General features: G+C 35.0%; 2 protein-coding genes across 9 annotated transcripts in view; both read left to right on the top strand.

Annotated features, from left to right (window-relative positions):
* Positions 1–11,572, top strand: part of LOC145318072 (protein zyg-11 homolog) — a 47,370-nt gene extending 35,798 nt beyond the window's left edge. The window contains exons 15-16 of one of the 7 annotated variants that reach the window (XR_013879211.1): positions 8,362–8,604; positions 9,817–9,951. Coding sequence is in view for 4 of the 7 variants with exons in the window: in XM_080159410.1 (XP_080015536.1) it covers positions 8,362–8,505 (144 nt within the window). In the remaining 3 variants the exon portion in view is untranslated. Of the gene's footprint in view, positions 1–8,361; positions 9,111–9,816; positions 9,952–10,833 lie in introns of those variants that run through there. The other 6 variants (XM_080159410.1, XR_013879212.1, XR_013879213.1 and 3 more) reach the window with 6 other exon arrangements.
* LOC145318074 (tRNA selenocysteine 1-associated protein 1-like) lies at positions 10,839–15,365 on the top strand. 2 transcript variants are annotated; one of them, XM_080159415.1, is made up of 5 exons: positions 10,839–11,158; positions 11,529–11,843; positions 12,248–12,373; positions 12,807–12,891; positions 14,737–15,365. In XM_080159415.1, the coding sequence occupies exons 1-5, from the start codon at positions 11,154–11,156 to the stop codon at positions 15,343–15,345; spliced, it is 1,140 nt and encodes a 379-aa protein (XP_080015541.1). In that variant the 5' UTR covers positions 10,839–11,153; the 3' UTR covers positions 15,346–15,365. The 2 variants fall into 2 exon arrangements, with proteins under 2 accessions (XP_080015541.1, XP_080015540.1); XM_080159414.1 differs by having other exon boundaries at positions 11,114–11,843.
* The last annotated feature ends 2,638 nt before the right edge of the window (positions 15,366–18,003 follow it).

Here is an 18,003-nt window from a genome sequence, read left to right as displayed (position 1 = left end):
ACCTTATCGTTCTACTACTATTTTTAGGCCTTATAACACACACCTTTACGGGATTTACTAGAAAATGACTTCCCTCTTTTGTAGCATATTTATTAAGAAATTTGTATCTGTTAGTTTTATAATTTAAGAGGCAAGCCTAAATTTTTTAGGTACTTTCGTTCATTCATTTAAGAGAATTGTAGAGTATCTGTACTACCAAGAAATCCTCTTAGCTCACTATTTCTTCTCTCATACCTAAATACATTTTTCAAATAATAATGTTGCTTTCTAAAAATAAGTCTTTTTGTTGTAAATTCTAATGTTTTTATACTGTGTTTACAGGCATTTAAATCAGAAGTTTATTACGAAAAAGTAGTAATTTAGGACCTTTTTGGAGGCAAATATAGCATTTTTTTCAAGGTGGACTTTTGTTAAGGCTTTTTGTTGACTTTTATTGGTGTTTAAAACAGGTCAAAACCATGTGGTTTTAACTTCCATGGACTTTTCCTGCCAACCCTGTGTCTAGCTCAATATTTAGGCCATTAAGTTTGTGTCATTACGCCCCCCTCCCCCCTTTCTTGGAATTTTTTTCTTATTTTATAGTTTTCTAAATTTGATTAACATACCCTTTACAATTTTCTTCAAATTTTCTTAATAAATCTGGATTTCATGGCCTTTCAGCAAAAACTCTTAAGTTGAATTAATTGCCTATTTTCACTTCCCTAACTCCCTGGAAATTTGGATCCTAAGTGCCATTTGCGCATTGATTACGAGATGGTTGCATTAAAAAAAACTTATTTAAGTTATGTAAGTGAAAATTAAGGGGGGGGGGGGCGTAATGACATAAGTTCTGAACCGTGAGCAAAATGGTCTAAATATTTAGCTAGACCCTTCAAACTTGGTATATAAGCCTAGTCCTATAGGTATTACATCTAAATGGCAAAAAAATCCAAAAAAATTTATTTTAAGGTTAGGTTAGGTAAGAAAAACCCTGCGGAAATGGGGTTTTTAGGCTTTTTTTTGGTCTATTTTGATGTGGAAACTTACCTTAAATTGTTTTTTCTTGGGGTTTTAACTTAAATACACTGTATCTATTCATATGAACATTATTTAAGAGGATTCAGCAAGTCTAGGACCGACCCCAGCACTATGTGCCCAGGCATTGCAAAAACTCGAAGATTCCAAAAAATGCAATTTTGGATATTGACCATTTTTATAGTTTAAGGCTAATCTTTGTCATATTTGAGAAGGATTCCCAAAGCAAGAGGTGAAAATTTCAATTACTTATGATTTTACAGCCTTTAGAAGTAGCCTACCTAGATATTTAGGATTTTGTAATAAAGCCTGACTATTGAAATTACATTTTATATGCAAACTTTAAATTATCGTCAAACTACCAAAAATAGAGCTACAGTAATATATCATACCTTTTTTGAAAGCTTATTGAATATACTATACGATTTTAAATTAATTTTTATACGTTTACTTCTAAAACTTATGAAAAAATTGATGTCAAAGCATTCCCCCCTAAAGAGGCAGGAATTATAATATTTTGTCATGATACTCTCAACTTCAAATAGTTTGATCTTTTTTCAGCTAACGAGGCCGCATATCAGACCTTTACACATGTTTAACCAAGGCACTCAGTGAATGAATCCCGTTGGTTTCACTGGCGGCCTTGTTAGCTGAAATTTTTTTCTCGCATTTTTGTAGGTGCGGTCGGACCCATTTTATAGCAATTTTTACATAATAAAGACTAATTGAAATAACTTATCGTGATATTTATAGTTCCCGATGCAATTTTTTTTATACAATCCCTTATTCTTATTGCTTAAAGTCTCTAAAGGATATCCTTGCCCCTCCCCCCCACCCCTGGAGGGTGGGGGGAGACCACCCATGCACACCCCTAGGAATATTTATTTAAGCTATGTTATCGAACCTGTTGCTTCTAATCAATTAACATTGTTTTTAAATCAAATGAATATCATCTTAAATGTTTCAATTTGATAAAACTAAAACCTATTCCACTCCATATACACGCTCTAAAGAAATAAAAGAGTTAAGCAAACTTGTAAAGAAACTAAATGATTTAAACCAATTTGTTAATAAATGTATATTATACATACATAGAGCCTATGAGTATGAAGGCCTTGGTATCTAAAAGGATAAGACAATGGCCGATAAATTAAGGTACATTACCAATAATGATACACAAACTTACCTTTTTTGTAAATTACAATTAGTGGTTGAAAAGTTAAGACACTCCACTTAAAAAACAAACAAGAAAATGTTATTATAAAACTTTGGAGACTAGAGTGATCAACAGCCCAATGTCCCATTCCTTCCTGATAAAGGCCCTATTGCAGACAATCAATCCTTTGATTGCAAGGCCTTTGGATTAAAGTTTTTAGTGCTTTTGGGGTGATTTGTGATGTATTCGCTTTTATTTTTAAACAAGGATTGTTTTGTCTATAAGTAGCGCAGCAATAACAGATCAATTTTATAATAAAAATTACAGTAAATTATTTTACAAAATGTTATTAACATGTTTCTTTGTTTCAAGTTATTAATGTCAACAAACCCAGAGATCTAAAGGGATAAGTTAATGGCCGATAAATTGATGAGCTTATCCAACTATGATACACAAAATTACCCCTTCTGTAGATTACAATTAGTGGTTTAAACGTTTGGACAATCAACATTTGAAAAAAAAACAATTAAAATTCAGTAAAAGCCCCTAAAGTCGTTAAACCAATGGATAATAAAACGTTATTATAAAGCTTTGGGGACTAGTGTAATAAACAGCTCAATGTCCCCTCCCTCCCTGAAACAAATCAATTGATATATAAGTATTTAATTGATAATTTATTTATGGGGGGGGGGGGAGTTAAAATGTGGTGACTTGAAACACTACATACCAGCAATTTTATTTTGGGCGCTACTCCCTTAGTTTTAGAGATAATTGGGTAAAATATTTTGGGTTGTGTCACCAATCACCCCAAGTTTTGGTATCTTAAACAAAAACCAGGGCGGAACCGCCGTTCACGACCGTTTTCCACCACAACCAAAATATTTTTTTTATTGTATTTCTCGCTGAATTAGGCAATTTGGAATCATTTGAGACTCAAATCGTTTTAGGATGTCACTAATCACCCCAATTTTTGGTATCTTTGAAAAAAACGACGGCGGGCCCGCCGTTTACAGCCGCCGCCGCCAAAATTTTTTTTTTTGCATTTCTCGCCGAATTAGGCAATTTGGAATAATTTAAGATAATGTTATTTTTTTGCCGGCGGAAAATGGCGGTTAACGGCGGGAGCGGCGATCTTGCCGCCGTTTTTTTTAAAGATATCAAAACTTGGGGTAAATAGTGTCCCAACCCAAAAGATTTTACCCAATTTGAAGCAAAATTAACAGAATTATGAGTTTTTGTTTTATTTTGGAATTCTGGGCACATAGTGCCCAGGGGGCTAGGTAGATGGCCCGCAGGGGTTAAGTGCATTTTTCCCAATATATATGTTGTGATATATCAAATTATAGGTTTTTTTATGTCAAGGAACTCAAATTCAGAGCTAAAATAAGCATTAGACTAACCTGAAGCTAACCCCCCCAGGGCTAGGTTGGTTTTCTGTAGGGCTTAAGAGCATTTACCTTACCTAACCTAGTAACTTACTTATATTTTTACAGTTTTTTTTCTTGAATAAACTGTGTCTATTAATGAGGATTTTATTTAAGATGATCCAACAAGTCGGGGACCGACCCCAGCGGGCTAGGTGGGTGGCCGCAGGGGTTAAGTTCATTTTACCCATCATACATACCTACAAATTATAAGTTTTTTAGGTCAGTTAACTCAAATTCAGAGCTAGAATTAGCATAAGAGTAATCTGAAGCTAGCTCCAGCGGGCTAGGTTGGTGGCCCGCAGGGGTTAAATGCATTATTGTCTATTGTATATCTTGTTATATATAAAAATATAGGTTTTTAAGGTCAAGAAACTCAAATTCAAGGCTACAATTGGAATAAGACTTACCTGAAGCTAACCCCCGCGGGTTAGGTAGATTTTCCGCAGGGCTTATGTGCATTTTACCTAACCTAACCTAGAAACTTACTTTTTTTTTTTTTTTTTTTTTCTTGAATAAACTGTGTCTATTAATGAGGACATTATTTTAGATAATCCAGCAAGTTGGGGACCAACCCCAGCGGGCTATGTGGGACTGGGTGGCTTACAGGGTTGTAGTGCATTTTTCTGTGTATCTAAGTAAAACCTGGGTCAGTCCCCGACTAGATTGATCATCTTAAATAAAGTTCTCATGAATAGACAGTTTATTCAATTAAAAAACCTTTAAAAAAGTAAGATTCTAGGTTAGGTTTGGTAAAATGCATTTAAGCCTTACAGGCAACCCACCTAGCCCGCAGGAGCTAGCTTCAGATTAGTCAGATTCTATTATTAGCTCTAAATTTGAATTTCTGGACCTAAAAAAAACCTATAATTTTATGTATGACAACACATACTTTTTAAAAATGCACTTAACCCCTGCGGGCCACCCACCTAGCTTGCTGGGGTCAGTCCCCGACTTGCTTGATTATCTTAAATAATGTTCTCATAAATAGACACAGTTTATTCTAGAAAAAAAACCTAAAAAACAAGTAAGGTTCTAGGTTAGGTTAGGTAAAATGCACTTAAGACTTGCAGGCAACCCACCTAGCCCGCTGGGGCTAGCTTCAGATTAGTCTAATGCTTTAATTAGCTCTAAATTTGAGTTTCTTCACCTATTAAACCTATAATTTGATGTTTAATAACACATACTTTTAAAAAAATGCATTTAACCCCTGCGGGCCACCCACTTAGCCCACTGGGGTCAGTCTTCGACTTGCTGGATCATCTGAAATAAGGTCCTCATGAATGGACAATTTATTTGAGAAAAAAAAACCTAAAAAAATATTAAATGTAAGTTTCTAGGTTAGGTCAGGTAAAATGCACTTAAGCCCTGTGGGCAACCCACTTAGCCCGCTGGGGTTAGCTTCAGATTATTCTTATGCTTAATTTAGCTCTGAATTTGAGTTCAGGCAACCCACCTAGCCCGCTGGGGCTAGCTTCAGATTAGTCTAATGCTTTAATTAGCTCTAAATTTGAGTTTCTTGACCTATAAAACCTATAATTTAATGTTTAATAACACATACTTTAAAAAAATGCATTTAACCCCTGCGGGCCACCCACCTAGCCCACTGGGGTCGGTCTTCAACTTGCTGGATCATCTGAAATAAGGTTCTCATGAATGGACAGTCTATTCGAGAAAAAAACCTAAAAAAAAAAATATTAAATGTAAGTTTCTAGGTTAGGTTTGGTAAAATGCACTTAAGCCCTGTGGGCCACCCACCTAGCCTGCTGGGGTCAGTCCCCAACTTGCTGAATCATCTTAAATAAAGTCCTCATTAATAGACACAGTTTATTCAAGAAAAAAACCTTAATTTTAAGTAAGTTGCTAGGTTAGGTTAGGTAAATGCTCTTAAGCCGTGTGGAAAATCTACCTAGCCCGGGGGTAGATATACCACACTTTTCTGGGATCTTGCTGTGTCAAGTATCAACTGTTGGGAATATCAAAGGATGACTCTATGCAAAATTTGAGCCGGATCCGGCCAAAACCGGCCGTGAATTTTATGAAAAACCGGTTTTTTCCATTTCTTTATTTATGTTTCATTCGCCTCCGGCTGACCGTTTAGCCGTTATTTGCCGCCGAAGGCGTGATTTTTGGCGATTTTTGCCGTTCCCGAGGTTTTAATGGACATTTAGGAGGGGAAAGAGTTGTCCAATCAAGTTGATGATGAAGTACATTTTTGTAGGCAATTGCATTGGCTAAATTTCATGTGAAGTAAAATTTTTTGTACCTCTAACCGGTTTTGCTCCAGCTGAATCAATTTACAGATACCCCCTAAAAACCGGAAAAAACCGGTTTTTCATAAAATTCACGGCCGGTTTTGGCCGGATCCGGCTCAAATTTTGCATGGAGTCATCCTTTGATATTCCCAACAGTTGATACTTGACTCAGCAAGATCCCAGAAAAGTGTGGTATATCTACCCGGGGGGGTTAGCTTCAGGTTAGTCTAATGCTAATTTTTGCTCAGAATTTGAGTTTCTTGACCTAAAAACCTATATTTTGATATATAACAAGATATATATTGGAAAAAATGCACTTAAACCCTGCGGGCCACCAACCTAGCCTAGCTTCAGATTAGTCTAATGCCTATTTTAGCTCTGAATTTGAGTTCCTTGACCTAAAAAACCTATAATTTTATGTATCACAACATATATATTGGGAAAAATGCACTTGACCTAGCCCCCTAGACCTCACAAATAACCAGACTTAGGTTGGGCAAAAGGTCCCGTGAGATTATCTAAACCGTTTGGGCGTGGCGGGCCGAAAACCGCAAAAAAAAGCCTAAAAATTTACCAGCCTGTCATTTCATCAAAGAAATCCATCAAAAAACTTTAATAACTTTTTTCTCATAAGAGATAATGACACAAGACTTTCACTTGGTGAAAATTCAGCATTGTGGGCCGCCTAGACTTTATATTTGGTGACCCTGGGGTGACGGGTTCAGTGCCCCCCACACCCACGAAGTGGTCATACTTTTGAAAATCACGTTTTTTTCAGTTTTTCCCCTTAAAGTAAGGGAAGGAGTCGTTTTAGAGACTTTAAGCATCTCTTTGATGTTGAACAACTTTTTGAGGCGGACATTTCTTTACTTATGTTTGATTCGCCTCCGGCTGACCGTTTAGCCGTTATTCGCCGCTGAAGGCGTGATTTTTGGCGATTTTTGCCGTTTCCGAGGTTTTAATGGACATTTAGGAGGGGAAAGAGTTGTCCAATCAAGTTGATGATGAAGTACATTTTTGTAGGCAATTGCATTGTTAAATTTCATGTGAAGTAAAAATTTTTGTATCTTTAACCGGTTTTGCTCCAGCTGAATCGAATTACAGATACCCTCTAAAAACCGGAAATAAACGGTTTTTTATAAAAATCACGGCCGGTTTTGGCCGGATCAGGCTCAAATTTTGCATGGAGTCATCCTTTGATATTCCCCACAGTTGATACTTGATCTGGCAAGATCCCAGAAAAGTGTGGTATATCTACCCTTGGGTCAGTCCCCGACTTGCTGAATCATCTTAAATAATGTCCATGTGAATAGATACAGTGTATTTAAGTTAAAACCCTAAGAAAAAACAATTTAAGGCAAGTTTCCACATCAAAATAGACCAAAAAAAGCCTAAAAACCCCTTTTCCGCAGGGTTTTTCTTACCTAACCTAACCTTAAAATAAAAATTTTTGGATTTTTTTGCCATTTAGATGTAATACCTATAGGACTAGGCTTATATACCAAGTTTAAAGGGTCTAGCTAAATATTAAGACCATTTTGCTCACGGTTCAGAACTTATGTCATTACGCCCCCCCCCCCCCCCCCTTTATCTTAGATTAGAAAGATATAGATTTTTTCTAAATGTATTAATATTTTACTTTTTTACGACTTATGTATAAACGGACAGCTTAGTTGCAGAATCTTGAATTAAAACACATCATTAGGTACTAAATATCTATTTTCTGGATAATATTTAAATTTTAAAAATACCAAAGTTGTCCTAAGGGGGGGGGGGGGGGGAAGTTTGTACAGTTATAGGAAATGAAAATTCAGTCTCAAACTTTGGCCTGGCCGTTTGGGCTTGTTTTTATAGTTATCAACCTAATTCTTTTTGTAAACACTTTTATATGATTGGATCTACCTGTAAAGCTTTGAAAATTGAATTTTGGGACTTTCCTTCTAGGGGCTAGTGGTCTAAAAGACCCCCCCAAACACTAAAATTTTAAGTTATGAGCTTATTTTAAAAGATATCGAGCTGATTTTTTAAATGGAAGCTATTATTGCATAAATGAGTTGATTAGCCATGCCATATTTCATTTTTGCACCTTACCTCTAGGGGCATGTAAGCTCAAAACTTATAAATTTTGTATTTGGGGGGGTTGTTTTACTCCAAAAGCCCCTAGAAGTAAAGTGCAAAAATGAAATATGGGGTGGCTAATCAACTCATCTATGTAATAAAAGGTTCCATTTAAAAAATCAGCTCGATATCTTTAAAAATAAGCTCATAACTTAAAATTTTAGTGTTTTGGGGGGTCTTTTGCCCCACTAGCCCCAAGAGGGAAATTCCCAAAATTCAATTTACAAAATTTTACAGGTAGATCTAATCATATAAGAGAGCTTACAAAAAGAATTAGGTTGATAACTATAAAAACAAGCCCAAACGGCCAGGGCAAAATTTGGTACTGAATTTTCATTTCCTATAACTGTACAAACTTCCCCCCCCCCCCCCCCCTTAATTATTCTATGTTAAGGTTTTGTTGGATCTTGTACGAAGTCCTTCTACTGATATCCAAATAGCGAACATTAGTGAGCAAATATTACAGACTATTGTGGAAAATGGATACCTTTCTCAACATGAGACAATTACTGGAAGACAAGTTTTTGCAAGTTGCTGAAAAGAGATTAAAGTTTAATTTGTAAAAATAATCATGAAAGGGTTACAAAATAACGGAATAATATAACCAGCGTGTTCTATATAGCTTACGGCAGTTTCAGTTTGATTTAAATCCTTAAACAAGCGTTGTGGAGCCTTTTAATTTTGGTGCGGCTCCGGCTCCGGATTTGGCTCTGGCCTCGATCTAAAATCAAGAAAAACTCAACGTATTTTTTTGGCGAGTCAATTTTTGACTTTCGAAGGTTTTAAAAGTTCAATTTTTGATAGAAATGGACTTGAAAAACTTAAAAGGGGCAATTGAACACGACAAATCGAAGTTACCAAATTATAATTAACTATCGGCTTCGCCCCTAGCCTCTAGGGGCTTTGCCACAAGAGGTAATTTTAAAAAAATATATTAAGGGGGGGGGGGAAGTTCTGACACTTTTGCGTAAACGGTGATTATAGGCTTTGTCTTTGGAATGAGAGGATAGGTTATTAGGGATAAAATCATTCTTATATGATGAATTTCCCCCAGATTTAAGATTTTTTGGATAGGCCTCCAGGTTCCGGAGCTCCAGGCCTCCAGGTTGTCTCTCTACAGGTAAAAATGAAATTTTTTTTTTTTAAGAGTTAGATGTCAGCTTATGAGACAAAATATGTATGTTTTTTCTTCAAATATGTGAATAACAATCAAAAAGAAGTATATTTTGTTTAATAAGTTAACTTCTAACTCTTCAAAAAAAAAATCTTATTTTTAATTTTTACCTGTACAGAGACCACCTGGAGGCCTGGAGCTCCGGAACCTGGAGGCCTATCCAAAAAATCTTAAATCTGGGGGAAATTCATCATATAAGAATGATTTTATCCCTAATAGCCTATCCTCTCAGTCCAAAGACAAAGCCAATAATCACTGTTTACGCAAAAGTGTCAGAACTTCCCCCCCCCCCCTTACTTCTGGTGCTGCGACCATTAATTTTGCATTAATCTTAAATTAATTGCAAAAAAATAGGGGGGTATTTTTTGTATTTTGGGGGGGGGGAGTTGTGGGTGTCCCACCCCCCAAGAAAATAGCCTAAAACCACCATAGGACTAGTAGGTATATTCCCTGAATAGTAGAATCCAATTTGTTCAGTGGTTACCGAGATCTTAAGGGACGGACGGACGGACAGACAGACATTAAGCTACTTTTTTCATAGATATAAAAATCTCTTCTTTTTTTATCTAACCCGGAGGCGTGTTCTATCGAAAATAACGGCTCCGGCTTCAGCAGAATATAGCCGCTCCGGCTCCACAACGCTGCCGTAAATCATTTAAAATGGTTAAAAAATAGGTTTTTAATTTGAATAGGTATTTGATTCTTAATTTGAGTTTCTCTGATTATGAAACTAATTAAAATACATTTAACACCTAGCTTTAAATTTTGCAAATTTAACACTACTTTGATTCCCCCAACCCTCAATAGACCTAAAGGGGACTATCCACGAACAAGAGCACGTGATTTTAAGTACCTTCCAGCATTGACCCTGAATATTTTCTTTCAAAATATAATAGGTCACTATCAATAAATAATATATTGACGAGAAAATTTATGTTTCACCACTTCAAGTTGATGAAAAGTAAAAAAATGTTCAGCATTTTTAGTAAAAATTCTATCAAACGTTTTGTTGAGTTCGTGGTGTCTTAAATTGTCCATGTTGTCAAATGATAAAAATTAAAAAGCACATTTACTATATCTCATATATATGTTTAAATTAATGCTAATATGGAATAATTTACAATCTATACAACACGAGTATTTGCATATGTATCATCAAATATCCATTTTATTAAAAGAATTAGGTTCATAACAGTTTTCAAAATCAATTAAAATACCTTAAAAAACATGGTAAAACATAAATTTTCTCGTCAATACAATAATGATAAATGGTGACCTATTATATTCTGACAGAAAATACTTAGGATCAATGCTGGAAGGTACTTTGAATCATGTGCTCTCGTTCGTGGATAGTCCCCTTTGAATTTAGGACTCCTGTAAGTCACTAAAACTAAAAGGCCTTTAAATGCAATTTTGTCAGGTGAATTACACATAATTGAGGTCCAAGGAAAGTTTCTCATGGTGGCATCACTTTACACACCACATCCATTAAAAAGGGGATAAAATATAAATGAGGGCCAAATACAGGAAGAGATTTTAATGAATTTTATTGTTTCAGTGTAATTTTCATCTAGCCTCTTATATATCATTGTTAATTTTCACATCTCTCAACAGAATTTTTTTTTTAAAATTCAGTAAACTTATTATGATTGGTCTTCCTAACTATATAAATATCTATGTTTATTGATGTAGTTCAGTTATGAATATGTGATATAATCATGTTTACAAAAAAAATAAGTCTTTTAATGAAAAATGAAAATCATCCTGATTTCTAATGTATTAATGTAAAAAATTGTATTTAAAAAAGTACACTATTATTTTGATATTTTTGATCCCTCTACTGGTTAGGGGTGTGGGGGGGGGGTGAGATACCAGAGACGTGCCTGCTGTCCATCATGCACCGTGCATTGTTTACCCAAGGATTATAAAAAAATTCATTATATAAAATTGTTATAAATAATACATTTAATCATATCTCTCTAACTTATAAATTGAAGACAATATTACAAATTATGCGGTATTTCTCAATGTCAACAAACTCTTTTATTTAGCTAATTATCTTTTATTTTGGGTGCTACTTCTTTGGGATTAGAGATAACCAACTTTTTCGTTATGTCAATCATTACCCCAAGTAATCTTTTATATAAAAAAAAGGCGGCGAGAAACCATTTTTATATTTCTCGTCTAATTTGTCCAATGTCGATTTATAATCATTTGAGCCTGTGTTGTTTATAGGTATATTTCTTATGTCTGTGCCTCAACTTTTCGTTGGTGTAGAATTTGAAATGTTCTTAAATTAGCATATTTTTTTTTTACAATTAAGGCCTTTTAACACTGATGGACCTAGTTGGCATCAGTTGGAACTCTTATCTTTGTTCATTTAATAGAGTCTTTTACTACATAAATATTATACTCATATCTTGCTTGCAGATTTATCTAGATATAACAATGCCCAGGGTTAAAGTAAAAGAGGGAGTTCTTTGGATGGGTGGGCTTGCAGACTATATGGACGACAAGTTCTTGGTTAAAGCCTTCAAAAGCCTGGGAGAAGATGATGTTGAGTCCATAGATATTGTAAAGAATAAGTTTACTGGTGAAGCTGCTGGATATGGGTTTATTTATTTTGACTGTGATGCCTCTGCTCTTATAGCTATGCACAAACTAAATGGAAAAATTATTCCGAACAGTCAACCTCCTGTCAGGTAATATATTAGAATGTTTTTAGTTTATAAATATATCGTCTATTGTGACTGAAAAGTTGGGATGGTAATATAGGCAAATTTTTATGGATTCGGATTGTTACATTCCGAAAAAAAGTAGGATTTTCAGAATAATCGGAAAATGTAAAACTGATTAATTCTGATTATATAACCTTATTTTAATATTTTAGGGCATAAATTAGGGTTGCAAATATAATAGAAAACTTTATCCAGCTCCAAGTGTAAATGCGCCTACTAGTTGTTATTGGAAGTTGACTTTAATCCAATAGTTTATAGAAGTGTTTTGTAATTAGTTGTCTTCGCTAAGATCTCGTAAACGGCTAAAAGGTTTAGGAAAGGTTCATCCCAAATTTTTGTTATGTAAACATATTACTGTTTCATTATAGGTTTCAACTGAACCACTCTGCCTCGGATTCTACAAATCCTTTCACCGAGAGAGAATATTCTATTTGGGTTACAGACCTGCCAGATGATTGTACAGATGAAATTCTATTCAAAACATTTGCTTCCAGGTACTCCGAATATTACAGAATAATGCATCTGATTACATTTTCCGATGCGGGACAAAGGCGGTAATTTCCTCTTACTAGTTTTATTAATTATACTATTGACCCGTTTATATTTTTTTAATTATGGCCTAAAAACAAACCCACTGGACCCAGTACCTAGCTTAAAGGAAGCCTGCAAGAAATACAACGCTTTAATTGCTGAAAGACTGCCAATAGTACTCAATACCCCAAATTTTAAGCCTTCAGCTTTATTAACAAAAAAGTTTTAGGCATTTCAAAATTACACTTTATATAAAAAGAAAATTTTGACTATAAAATGTGCATTTTTATTGTAAAAGTATATTTAGTTATTTAGTTATTATTATCATTTTCTACTACTCCAAGTACCTAAACTCGTTGAGGTACTTCATTCATTTAAATCATATTTATATTTTAGATTTGATTCTATAAAAACTGCCAAAGTTACATCAGACTTAAGTCATGGAAGAAAACCATATGGATTTGTGAGATTTACAAGTCAGGTGAGACATTATTAAAACATTTTTCTCGATGATTAAGTGATCTTATAAACAGAGAACATTTTCATAATATGTGCCATGGGCCGGAGGGGGTTTGTGGGAGAGGTGATTTAAAACTTGCATTTGCTTGGTGTCTTTGGCTGGTTTAGGGTTCAAGTTTCGGCTCTAACTACGCTACAACTGCAGACGTAAGAACGTTTTTCGGCTGTTATATCGACACAATTAGTAATTCCAGATATGATCATCCAATTGTGTCTTTGGGAGGTACTGTTTATGTGGGGCCTGTTAACCCCAGATAAATCATTCTGAAGTATTTTTTTACTTCCCCTTTACTTCTTAGAATTCGAATTCAAGGATTACTCATTGATTACGAGATTGTTGCATTAATCCACATCCCCTCTTTTTAAGCCTTTCGGAAAAAAAGGCAGATAGTGTTATTCTTCTAACAAACCCCAAAAAAATATCAATGCTTTCTAATCATATCTATAGCCCTAGGGACTTATTTCATATAGGTACCCAAAAGGTTTTCTGTGTGTGTGTGTAAACAGTTTAGTTATGAACTTAATTATTGTTTTATTAAGAAAAAAATTATTTAAAAGGGGGGGGGGGGGTTTAATGCAACCATGTCGTAATCAATGTATAAATGGCACTTAGAATTCGAATTTCGATCTGAAATTTTGCATGAGTAGTCCTTGGTAGGTCTATTTTCCCTAAATCGAACAAAAAGTTGGATAAGTAACGGCTAACGGCCTACGGTGAGTAGGTCTATTTACCCTGAATCATATAAAAAGTTGGATAAGTAAAGGCTAACGGCTGCCGTCTCAGCCGTTTATCCGTTATTGGGCTTTTTTAGGGCAAAATCATCGATAATAATACCTATAAACTTTTTAAAAAGGGGGGGGGGGCGAAAGTGACACTTTTTGAAACCAAAACTAAAAGTCAACAAAGGAACTCAACTAAAAAAAGAGTTACAGGTCTGAGATTTTGCATGGCAGTTGCTTTATAGGGGTAAAATATGGAACTGTGAAGAAACGGCGGCGCAACCGCCGAAAACCGCCGTTTCCCGCCGAATTTTTTTTTGCCTTTTCTCGGCGGTTTTCGGCGGTAGCGACGCCGTTTCTTTACAGTTCCATATTGTACCCCTATAAAGCAACTGCCATGCAAAATGTCAGACCTGTAACTCTTTTTTTTAGTTGAGTTCTTTTGACTTTTAGTTTCAAAAAGTGTCACTTTCGCCCCCCCCCCCCCTTTTGTAGTACCAGCTACTTAACATCCTGAACCGACTAATAAAAGGCTGGTAGAAGCTAAAAAATGCCAAGAGTATCATTTTTATACCAAATAATGTAAAACTGTCATTCAAAAGTTGATTCCTCCGTAATTGTGATAAATTTGCTCTGAAAATAGCCAAAAACCGGCTTAATGGCTGAGCCGCCAGCCGTTACTTTTCCAACTTTTTATTCGATTTAGGGAAAATAGGCCTACCAAGGATTACTCATACCAAATTTCATCGTGAAATTCGGATTCTAAGTGCCATTTGCGCATGCGCATTGATTACGATATGGTTGCATTAACTCCCCCCCCCCCTTACTAGAATGCAATAAGGTACGGTGTGATATAAAAATATCATATATGTAAGTATAAAAATTGATATATATGTATGTATTTTAGATATTTTTACGGATTTGGATTGACAACTGATCCGAATTTTTCCTGATAACAAAATATTCATCACTTTTGACCCGATTTAAATTAATGTTCGACTTTATCGCATAATCATGTCCTAAAGGATCATTTGGGATTTAATTTTATTGGGTAAAAATATTTTATAACTCGCATGCATATTTTTAGGATGAACAAAGAGATGCATTGATACACATGAATGGATTTAGAGGAATGGGTGACAAGCCCATTAAGGTTTCGATGGCCATTCCAAAAAATAAACTTGGTAAAGATGACGAAGTGGGAAAGAAAGGGGGAGGACAGTACTCATACTTTTATGAAGCCTACTGGGCTGACAAAGGTGCATGGACAAATTATGCTTCTTATCATGGACAAAGTGGTCGCCAGGCTATAGAGTACCAGAACACAATGGCTGTAGCTGGTGGGGCTTCAAGTCAGTTTATACAAACAGCTCGTATGAACGCTGATAATGTCGATAATTTTCATGCGCCATATAATGATGACTGGCTCCATGATGAAGAGGATGAAAGTAGAATTATAGAGTGGGATGTTCCCGTCAATGTTGATGCTATGAACAGAGAGTTTATGGACCGGAGTCTATCGGCCTGGGATAGCATAGATAAGGATCGATGGTTGTATGATTTCGATACAGAAGATTCGATTCTGCCAGACTTCGAGAAACCTGTTGGTGGGAAAGCTAGACAAAGAACAAAGGAAGAAGAATACTTTGCTCTTCTTGGAGAAGCTATTCAAGATGAAGAAGAACTAGAAACCTAAATTCTATTATTATACAATTCCAGACTGGCCAGAGTGTACGTTTTGTACGTTTTGTACGTTACGCATCGAATCTGTGTACGTTCTGGACGTTATTTTGATATGTGTACGTAACGTATTTTGAAATATGTATTTTTGTACGTTTTACGTTTTTTTTTAAATAATAAGAATCAAATATTAGCAGAAAAGTAATTTGTTTGTTTTGTACGAAAATTTTAACAAAAACTATAGGTGTATTATATTAAATAAATTTAATATTATCTTAAATTTTCATAGAACAAAAATATGTAGGTAAATTATGCATATATTTTATTAAAGCTTACAGTTTAAATTTATGGATTTGAAATATATGTCCTATAGATTTAGTTTAAACTATTGAACAGAAAGAGATATGCAGTTGACTAAATTCAAGTTTAAATGCATTTCATGCAACTACCCCTTTAATAGATTTTACGATAATTTTTTTCAAATTCTTTATATACTTGGGTAAATTTTCCGAGATATCATATGGTGCTCAGTTTAGGATTAAGAAGTCTTATTTTTTGGTATCTTCAGTTTTTAAAGAATAAGAATCAAATATAAGTATAAAAGTATTTGTATATTTATTTGTATTTGTACAAAAAGTATTACAAAAACAGTATATTATCTATTATACAAAGTAGAATGATGTCTGTCCGTCTGCTTGTCCGTCTGTATATCAGAAGCTTAATATCTCTGTAACCACTGAACCTATTGGGCTCTACTCTTCATGGAATATACCTAATAGTCCTGTGATGGTTTTTTTCTTTTTTTTCTTTGGGGGAGGGACACTTAAAGCTTTTTACTTTCTACTAGGATTAGAGGCTTCGCCCCTAGCCTCTAGAGGCATCGTCCCCTCTTTTATAGAATCGTTTGTTGGAAATTTGTCAAAAAAAAAATATAAAAAAAGATTGTGATTATTTTTTTCATTTAGGCTTTGCCCCAGGGTGCGGTGGGGGTTCCCCCATCCCGCTGATTTGCATTAGTTTATAAAAATAAATTGAGGGGTGGTTGATTTTTTTGGAGGGTGGGTTTCCCACACTCTAAGAAAATAGCCTAAAACTACCACAGGACCAGTAGATATATTCCCTGATGATTAGAACCCAATCTGTTCAGTGGTTACCAAGATCTTAAGCTTTAGACAGACAGGCACTGATTTACTTTGTATCAAAGACTAGTATTTTCTGAGATCTTTAGCAATAGACAAAATAACCCTATATCCTATTATATATTTATCCTATAAATCCTTTTTTTCTGTAACGAAGAATCTTGCTAACTGCTGAACCGACATGATCATTGTGAGGTTGTAGGCTATTTTCTCTGTCCTTCCATATCCCTTCAAGAACCTGTATTCAAAATGGTAGAAAAATAGCCTAAAACCATCTCGGTAACTGTATGAAGTAGTTATGAAAATCTTAAGCATCAGACAAAAAACTTACTACTTTATTTAATAGAATATACGTAGTACGTAATAACAGGATGTATGTCTCTGTCAGTTTATTTGTACCGAAGGTTCTCGCTAACCGCTAAACCGATATGGTTCTCCTTTACAGGGTAGCTTCTCATAGGTCCTGGGAGAGGGTACAACCACCCTCCCAAGAGAAATTACTCTTGGAAAAAAATCACCACCCTTCCCCTATTTTCTATTTCTTTTTAAAATTGAAATCAGAAATGGGGGTAGTCTACTCCCCCCTCCCGCACTAAAAAATTTATTAGCGAAGCTACTCTATAATCACTTTGTCAGTCCGTTATGCTATCGGAGAAACGTGATTTTCTCGGCTCCTGTTTTTTGATTGAATAAGTTCACATTCTACATATTTTCATTGAGATTTGCCTTTTGGTTGGGGTGCTAGAAGATCTATTCCTAGATTTTCTTTTTTTCATGGTTTTCTCGACTTCTATTCAAGATAGACGGCTGAAATTTTCAGGGAATAAATAAATTCACATTCTACATATTTTCAAAAAGTTTCTTTAAGGTTTGTCTATTTGTTGCAGTGCTAGATCGATTCCTAGATGTATAGGTTTTTGTGATTTTCTCTACTCATATTCCTGATAGACGGTTGTAATTTTCAGGGATTGTATTAGTTTTCATTCTTAATACTTCCACTAAATTTCATTGAGATTTGCTTATTGGTTGGGGGGCTGAATTTATTTCTAGATTTTCACGTTATTATATATTTTTAAAAGGTTTTGTGATTTATTTAAACAAGTTAAATGCTTATTTTTTACGACACTACTCTATAGTTTATATAGTTCCCAGATTTCCATTCATAACTTTTGAGCTTCGCTACTTAAGGATGTTGTCATCCTTGTTTTTTACTTTTTATTTTTAAATAAAAAAAATGGGTTTTTAATTCAACTCCCCCCCCCCCCCTAATCAAGTTCCTCTAGAGGCCTCTAAGGGCGTAGTCGCTGGTCCTTATAATAGGATATACTTTGTACATAATAACAGGATGTCTGTTTGTTTGTACCAAAGAATCTCGCTAACCACGGAACCGATATGGTTCTCCTTAACAGGATAGCTTCTCATAGGTTTTTGGAAGTTTTATAACTATTTTTGGGAAGAGTGTCACTATCCAACCTCCCAAGAGAAATTGACTTTAGAAAAAAAACTACCTCCTCCCCCCAAAAATGAATTTTAAT

Source organism: Acartia tonsa, chromosome 4 (genome assembly GCF_053477335.1).
Source record: "Acartia tonsa isolate MP-2025a chromosome 4, ASM5347733v1, whole genome shotgun sequence".
NCBI lineage: Eukaryota > Metazoa > Arthropoda > Copepoda > Calanoida > Acartiidae > Acartia > Acartia tonsa.
This window is presented reverse-complemented; position numbering and strand designations above follow the sequence as displayed.